The sequence below is a fragment of the Polyodon spathula genome, chromosome 11 (assembly GCF_017654505.1).
Source record: "Polyodon spathula isolate WHYD16114869_AA chromosome 11, ASM1765450v1, whole genome shotgun sequence".
Lineage (NCBI taxonomy): Eukaryota > Metazoa > Chordata > Actinopteri > Acipenseriformes > Polyodontidae > Polyodon > Polyodon spathula.
In genome coordinates this window covers 12072982-12081974 of record NC_054544.1, presented here as the reverse complement: position 1 = coordinate 12081974, position 8993 = coordinate 12072982, and the positions used below count along the sequence as shown (strand labels likewise).

At 36.0% G+C, this 8993-nt stretch overlaps 1 protein-coding gene across 2 annotated transcripts in view; it reads right to left on the bottom strand.

Moving 5' to 3' along the window:
- LOC121323235 (polypeptide N-acetylgalactosaminyltransferase 3-like) overlaps positions 1–8831 on the bottom strand; it is a 14036-nt gene extending 5205 nt beyond the window's left edge. The window contains exons 1-7 of one of the 2 annotated variants that reach the window (XM_041264164.1): positions 8598–8831; positions 5028–5135; positions 3245–3858; positions 2213–2385; positions 1344–1493; positions 719–953; positions 248–365 (exon numbers count right to left, since the gene is read on the bottom strand). In XM_041264164.1, the coding sequence (XP_041120098.1) occupies positions 248–365; positions 719–953; positions 1344–1493; positions 2213–2385; positions 3245–3858; positions 5028–5030 (1293 nt within the window). In that variant the 5' untranslated portion in view covers positions 5031–5135; positions 8598–8831. Of the gene's footprint in view, positions 1–247; positions 366–718; positions 954–1343; positions 1494–2212; positions 2386–3244; positions 3859–5027; positions 5349–8597 lie in introns of those variants that run through there. The other variant, XM_041264163.1, reaches the window with a different exon arrangement.
- Between the last annotated feature and the right edge of the window lie 162 nt (positions 8832–8993).

The following is an 8993-nucleotide window of genomic DNA, read 5'->3' as shown; positions in this document are numbered from 1 at the left end:
AAAAAAAAAAACATCTACAACAACTGTGCAATTGTAAACCAATTGCAAAATGCTTTCTTGAATAAATACATTTTAAAATAAGAACATAAGAACATAAGAAAGTTTACAAACGAGAGGAGGCCATTCGGCCCATCTTGCTCGTTTGGTTGTTAGTAGCTTATTGATCCCAAAATCTCATCAAGCAGCTTCTTGAAGGATCCCAGGGGGTCAGCTTCAACAACATTACTGGGGAGAAAATAGCACTTACACGAAAAGACATTTCAATATTCTCGCCTCCCCAAATTTCCATTTTTTCATCGTAACTTCCAATGTAATAAAAATACTCTTTGGAGATTGAGAAAAGCCCCCCAGCAAATGTTGGTGTCCTGTAAACCGAAAGAGTGTGATATTACATAAAGCAAAACCACAAAACAATGCAATTCGAGTGTAATACTACCATTGAATTTCTACCACTTTTTATTGACAGCTGTCTATGAGGAATGCACTGCTTTTCCTGATCCAATGCAAGCTCAAAATTGTTACACACAAAGTTAAGTGTGTATAATTTGAATATGAAGAAAACACTAGTATTTGTTATGACTGCAAAAGAATAGAACACTTATCTAAGCAAACATATATCGGTTAGATAAGAAAAAAGTGCAACATAGAAAACAGCTTCTATTATGCAAAATAAGTGAACACCATGCAAGTGACTTTCAAAAACAATAAAGCTTCTTACTTGATTGGGTATGTTTCATCTTTTCTTCTTTTTTTCTCATGGTCAGGAAGGCTTTCCCATCCAAAGGATAAACCCCAGTCAAAGTTGCCTCGGTTGTGGTTTTGCCCATAGGGAGACGGTTTCATAAACTCAAAGGTATTGAGGTCGATTGTTGTAATGTCTGGGCTTACCACTACGGTGTAGTTCTCTGCTATCCGCGCCAGAAGCGGCTCCAACCAGCCATGGAAACATTCACCTTATGATCACAGGAAAATGTCATTTGTAGTATTTTTCTGTAATTATATCCTCGGTATATAACATGGTGTCATTTGTATTATATGTGTGTTTCTAACAACACAGCAATATTAAAGCTACTGTCTTTGGTTGCTTTAGAATATCTCTGACCTTACTGCCTGGTAACTGTGGTCCACATGTAATTAATTAAAAGAAGCATATTTATTATATTAACTCATCCAAACCACAGTATACTGTATTAACGTAATCTCCCTATGTACAGTAACATGTGGTAATAGTTCTGAATTCTATTATAAATGGAATTACAAATGGATTTCTCAACAACAAATCTTGCTTACAGAAGTTTAAATGTGGAGGTATATATTTTTAACAGGTGCTTTTAGATACTTACAATGTGCATCTAGGAAGGTGAGGACTTCCCCTGTGGCCACCGCTGCCCCCAGTAGCCTGGCAGTAATAAGTCCCTTTCTTTCCTTTTGCCGGACTACCTTAACTATGTGGAGTTGCTTTACATAATCGTCCAGCGGCTCCTTCAAGTAATCTGTAGATACAAAAACAGTTTGTTTTTAAAATTCCATTCAGACAGCCCAAGTGCAGGGTGGTCCACTCTCCCTTAAACAAATACTGGTCGTGCAAGTTAAATATTTGAGATCCGGTTCACAGTAATTTAATAAGGTTGTTTTGATTAACCGTGAATGGCTTACTGGGGAAGGTAATTATATAGCAAAAAATCTGCTAGATCAGTTTAAAAAAATATATTATAAGGAAAAACAAAAAAACTCATTAGTCAGGAGCAGTTTTAAAATACAAAAGAAACAATAAGATGTAAACCTCTCTACTAGTTCACAGATTAACACACTAGAAACCGTGTTGTACACAAAAACTGTTGTACACAAATACAGATATAAACAGATGCAGTTCGTGCTTGAAATTGACAGACAGAGTTTCCAATCTCTGCGCATGACTTGCTGCCAAAGCTGCCTGACAGTAGCCTTAAAGACTCCAAGATATGGAGCAGCTTTCATAAAAAAAAAAAAAAAAAAAGCTTTTCAGTCACTGATCCACAACACAGACTGAAGAGAATCATCAAGAAGTCAAGACAGAGTAGAACCTTAAAGCTGCACAGCACCATCAAATTAAAATGAGATTTCAAATTAAACACACAAAATACATTACCAAATTTCACCAGATACAACCGCTCCCTTGGGAAAAGCACAATACACCCTGTTACTTAACAATGTTATCTTATTCATGCATTACCATCAACACTTGCATCATCCACCAGTATGATCTCTTTCAGAAAGATGGCGGGAGACGTATGCAGCACGCTGTACACTGTCCTCAGCAGTGTGCTCCATGCTTCATTGTGGAACACGATAATTATACTAGTGGTTGGAAGAGGCGGACAGCGCTTGACTTTCTGTTCAATGCATCTGAAAGACAAGGAGCGCAATTATAATGCAAAAAAAAAATAATTGCCAAGGCAACAGCAAAAAACATAAGAAAGATTATACTGTACAATGAACGACTTGGAATGAATACAATTTTTGGTGGTTAATGTAAAATATTGTAACACATTTGGCTAGAGTTCAGTAAACTGACAGTGTTACCTCATCACATTAACACGTTAAAATATAATAAAACACCTCCATGTGCCTTTGAAGTGTCTGGCCTACAACACAGCACTAAGTACTGTTCAGTGAACATACAAATTCAGGTATAAACTTGTGCAAAAAGAAAAGAAGAACCTGTAAGACACTTACTGTATAATGACGTGTTCCATTTCAACATCTACTACCTTTGATGGTAATTTAAAGTGCATGCATATATGGTTGGTAATTTAGAATATGTTTTGGTAAACAGCTCTGTCTAACACTAATCCAGGATTAAGGGAAGGGAGCAATTATGCTTACAGTATGACCATACTTTCAGATTTTACATACAAAACTCAACACTACCCACATGTAAATGATCTGCTAGCTGGAGATTAGGCCACTATACACACTATTCATTTTAAATGAGGAAGTCATGTGTAAAACAAGCTGGACAGTGTCTATCAGCTCTCTCACATTTCCACAAATGCGTTATTGTGATATCCAAGTGCTGAGAATAGCGATAACTTCAGTCTCTAGTGCAGCCATTTCAGCTGATTCCATCACCAAAAAAAAAAAAACACCAAAAACACACATATGGGCCTTTTCTATTGAAAATAATAATCCTAAACCAACAGTATACTGTATACAGTATACTACAGAAATGGTCTAGAAGAAAACAAAACATGCGTATACATACTCTGGAGGTCTCGTGTCCGGTCCAAGGTCTCTACTAAGTGAAATCTGATCACTTGCAAACAGATTAAAGCAATGTTTGGCCTCCCCTTTCTCCTTTTGCTTCTGTTCTTCTGGGCTCAGTTTGTCAGTTGGAAAAGCTTTCCCGGAGGCCCCTGGAGCAGTGGGGTCTTGAGACGGCCTCTCCAGGTGAGGCTTCAGCTCTGCTGCTGTGTAATACCCATTCAAACACGGCTTGCTGTCAGCAGTGTCAAGTTGTCGGACAGGTGCTTGAATTTGCATTTTTGGCATTGCATCCCTGAAATTGTTGACTGCCCCCATCACCATTCCTAACACAGCATCCCTCTTGTCTACAATGTCTTTGAGCCAAGGTTCTTCCTGCAGATCCCGACCGACAACTTCCCGTTGTATGAGAAACACAAATGTAATGAAAATGAGGGCGACTACTACCAGTTTCCAGGGAAATAAACGCTTCCTTAAAAACCTTCGGAAAATCGTCATTTTGATTGGTGAGGCCCGCTTTTGGCAATAAATTATTACTGGATGCCAGAGGATTTTTACAATATGCACACAGGTGGATGCATCATTAGGCAAAATTATTTCTGTCTCTCTCTCTCTCTTAAAAAAAAAAAAAAAAAAAAAAGTTTTTTCAATTTAGTTTATCCAAATTTATATATATGGTTAGTTCTTAGTTACAATATTTCCTAAATAAATTATATTTCATCCAAACCGTATATTCTTTTATTAGCCTTTGTGTATGCTACTTGAGTTGATTCAGCGATAGTTTTTTCAAGATTTATTTTATTTATTTATTTTTACAATATTTTGGAATAAATTATATTTCATCCAAATTTATATATATGGGGAGCACTACTTGAGTTGAGTTCACAAACCAATTCCAATAAATTCAGTGAAAACAATTAGGGTATAGATTTCCCTATCTATGTATATGATAACATGAACTAACAACAAATCATTCATTTGGAAAGACAAGCAACAATATGTCCACAGCCCTTTGGTGTAGGCATGTCATTCATTTTAGATCTCAAGTTTTAAAGCAGACCGCACCTGTTAGGCAGTATTTATTAAATGTAGTCAGGGCTATAGAAATAAAAATGAGGGTCTATAAATTTAAAACTCAGTGAGATTATGTATGGTAACACTCTAAAATAATGGGCGCAAATTCATAATGAATTCTGACTGAAGATCACAGGAATAACACCTGAATATCTTATGTACTTTCTCAGAGTCTGAAGTATTTAACTTTGAATTCAGCCATATTTAATTACCCACATTCATTCCACGTTCAATTGTAACAAAATATGTTGATCATGATAAGGCATGCATTCATTCATGCATGAATTTGCACTTCTGTCCATATATCTACACATAGCCTTGTGCCATTCATATAGCATTTAATTCTTATCTTGGTACAAAATTTAACATTTTTCATTAGCATTTCTTAATAGCTAAACGTACGTAGCAACTCCGTGTTTAATTGTCTACAGTAGGTAGACGTTTTATATACTCGTGAAGTCAGTCAGTATGTCAGTATAAAAACTAGTGTCAGTCAAACACAAATGAGAAACTAAATCGAATACAGAAAACTACTGGCAAGAAAAGGAAATCTTAATTTGCTGGATTTAAGTTAATGGGGGACGACGACAAAACATGTATTCTTCACTGTTGTACACGAAATGTGTCCAGATAGGACCCAACCAGTTTGATAGGTGAGTTGCAGGTTCAAAAAAGTACATTCTTGTAATAAATCTTTACGTGGAACTTACCATGCAGCTGTAATACTAGCGGTAATCACCTGAACCTCGCTTCACATCGACAGACAGCAGATTCCAAACTTCCGACACTGAAGAGTCCTCTCAAAAATCTGATCTCATCTATGAGAATATGAAAATGACACAGCGAGGGCAGTCAACCATAAATCACACAACCTCTGCTTCCGTCTCGCTGGATCCAGGTGCGCTGTTTCAGGTAGAGGGAGGCTTCTTTGAGCTACGCATGAGCAGAAATGCTCCTCCCTGCACAAATATTCCTAAAATCACTCGTTTCCCTTTTTTCTAAATGTATGAAATATAACAAATACCAGCTCATAAGTGTAGTAGCGTAAGAGCCGTACAACATATATATATATATATATATATATATATATATATATATATATATATATATATATATATATATATATGTGTGTGTGTGTGTGTGTGTGTGTGTGTGTGTGTGTGTGTGTGTGTGTGTATGATGCTGTTACAAAACAAGATTACTACTTAAGAATATTACTTAACTGCTTATTAACAGTTGCTGCCGCATAGTTACACTATGTCCTTATCGTACTCAAACTCTGGGTGTATCAAATGAGGTACGCACACGTCAGCTATTCAAGAAACAAAAAATCGTTTGTAATGTTAAGGTGTGACTGCATACTGGATGCATCTTGTTTTATTTTTAAGTACAGGTTCCTTGGATTGATTAATCGGGCCCTGTTACGCAACATTCTGACAGTCACTCACACCTATTCTATTGCTGTTCTAATAACAAGAGATGTGATACCTTTTGTTGAACTAACTAAATAATAATTAATCACACGATTTCGAGGCCTAAAGGTCTCTTCTTCAGGTGAAAGTAGGAAAGAACATTGTTAGGTTCGTTGCCACTAATGTGGGGTCTGGCCACCACATGCATTCCCATTGTTAGCTATAAATACATACTACAGTACTGGCAAACCGGGGAGCATCCACACGTTAAATAACATCGGATCATGTATACAGAGAATATGTATTCAGTAGTCCCGATGAGGTACTGAATAGTCATTCTGCAACCTGATTGTGACTTTTGAGGTAAAATTGTGATTTAAGTAAGATATGTGAACATGCTCCTGGAAGTGCTAGATATATGCAAGGATCACTATTATTATTATTATTATTATTATTATTATTATTATTATTATTATTATTATGCTTCCAAGCTGGTTTGGGAAGCCTATTGTTATTATAAATATTTATTTATTTATTTATTTATTGTCTCATTTCTTCCCAAAACTTTAAACTGCTCCTGTTCACATCACAGTGCAATCAACATGAAACTTGGCAGGTATCATTCCGTGTAGAAGCAGTGAACCGATTGATCTGAAACTTTGCATATGCCATCAGCAACCAAACCCGCTTCAAGTTTGCGAAGCAAAAGTTGCTGTGAAAAATTTTGCTATCATAATGGCTGCCACCAAATTCACCAAAACGCGCCCAAAACATCAAACCGCTTCTGTTTGCAAACCGTTTAACCAACTAACTCTGAACTTGGTAGGCAACATCCTGGGGACAATGGAATTCAAATATGGCAAAATGGTGTTCTTTTTTTTTAAAAAACAGGATGGAGGCCAGACATACATTTTCTTCTTAAATTTAAAACCGCTTCAGTTGAAAAATGGTTTCTTTCAATATCTCCAAAGTTGACAAGCATCATCCCTGTGCCAATGTAACTGACATTTTCAAAAATTGTATTAGTGAGTAAACCCATATGGACACCTGACGTATTTCTTTAAAAACCTTTCAAAAGCCGGTCGATTGTAAAACTAGCCTGCAACCTTTGACCTCTGCTTAAGTTAAAATGTAAAACTAGCTTATAACTCTTTACAGTGTATACATATAGGTTAATGGTTACTGTAGAACACAGATAGGAACCCATATATGCGCTATCCAAAAATCACCTTGCCTGTGACCTTTGACTGCTCTAAGGTCAAATGTAAAACTAGCTTATAACTCCTTACAATGCACATAGGGTTATGGTTACTATACAACACATTTAGGTACCCATATATTAAGAAATTACCTTGATTGTGACCTTGTATCTCTCCTTATGGCTTAATGTAAAATTAGCTTTTAACTCCTTACAGTGTGTAGATAGGGTCATTGTTACTATGGTGTTTAATGTTATAAAGCATTGTGAGATAATGAACTAATGCAGTATTTTGAATTGAAACAGCTCCATAAAACTGATCTGTTGTTGACACTTGTGCTGCAATTCTACAGCTTGGCAAAATTTTCAACTGGTGCTGAGCTTGGAAGCTGTAAAACTGCCTGTTAGTTCAAGTTATTATTATTATTATTATTATTATTATTATTATTATTATTATTATTATACATTATTTTGTCTTTCTGTGGGGGCAAACGTGTCTAATGATTACAGACCACATTTCCTACTGTCGGTTAACTACTGGCTTTCAACTGGTACCACTATAATCAGTTGTGGTCATGTATGGTTATTCACAAGCAGTTGCTCTGTACTTTATTACTGAGCATATGGTTGTATTACATTCCCAAAGGTAGTTTTACGTGAGAAACGGGGTGCCTACAGAAGCCCAGGGGATTACGCATAGTTAACATTTCAAGCTCTGTACTGTGTAGTGTAAAACTGGATCATATGTATTGTTAAAACTTATATATATTTATATATATATATATATATATATATATATATATATATATATATATATATATATATATATATATATATATGTGTGTGTGTGTGTGTGTGTGTGTGTGTGTGTGGTTGTCTGTCTTATATTGGAGACCAATTCCCTCCAGAACTAAAGTTTCAACATTGTATAACCTATTTATAAAGTAAATGCCATACAGGACACATACACATACACACACTTACATACATACATACATAAAATAAAGAAAGGCAATTCTGTGATTGTTCAGCCTAACACATTGGAATTCTGGAACTGATTGCTACTGTAATGTCAGTGCTTTTAATGAGATGTATTCAGCCAGCCATTCACTGGAACTGTTGCTGGGAGACACAACGCTAAGGAACGTAAAGCTGTTAGACACGGCACTTTAGACCAGACTACCTTTGAACAATTCATCTTAAAAAAAAAAAAAAAAAAAAAAAAAAAAAAAAAACCCGCTTAGTCTTAGGCTACTTTCTGTAATTTTGTTTGATGAGTTGAATAGCAACCTACACATGTAACTATATCACTACATTACTACGGTAAATTAAGTCGAGTATAAAGCATTAAACGTGTTTTAAATTAAATGCACTTGAATGGATCACTAGATACATTATAACGTAATGATAATTAACCACACTTTAAACTAGTATTCACTAATGCTCTTAGTACCCCCGTCTAATTTGTTTTCAGTTATGATCATTTATAAATTACGTACGTTTACATCGCTTTAAATTCAGCTGGCACACAAAACAAACATTGCATAAATCTGGAGGCATATCATATTGGATTTTGTTTCCGACGTGTTACACCAAAGCGCTTTTTGCATATTCAAACGTTTTTCTTCTAAAATGTTTAACTTTTTTTTTTTTTTTTTTCAGAAACTTACCAAATACTTGAATTACATTCGCTTTCCATGACGTCCAAACTGGCCAGTCTTTGCTTGTTGCAGCCGACAGTGTTCTGTGGTGAGGTACATTACACAGACCTGGTGCAAAGGAAAGAAGCTGGAACTGGTAGCCACTCGTGTTAGTAATACTTGGTTGCTAGTTTTCTCTCAACACCCATGAAACATCAAGTTAAGACGAACCGCTGCCGTTCATTTCTCCTGCTTCTGTGCTACATTATTTGGCAAATCATCACTGTAAGTTAAGGTATTTATGTAAAGTAACACACAGCAGAGTGCTTTCCAAAATCATCTGGCATACAAGCTATCAGACTTAATAACCACGTTTCTCCCTGCTATGCTTAGCGATGCTTATCAATAAGATAGGTCCAGGGCCCA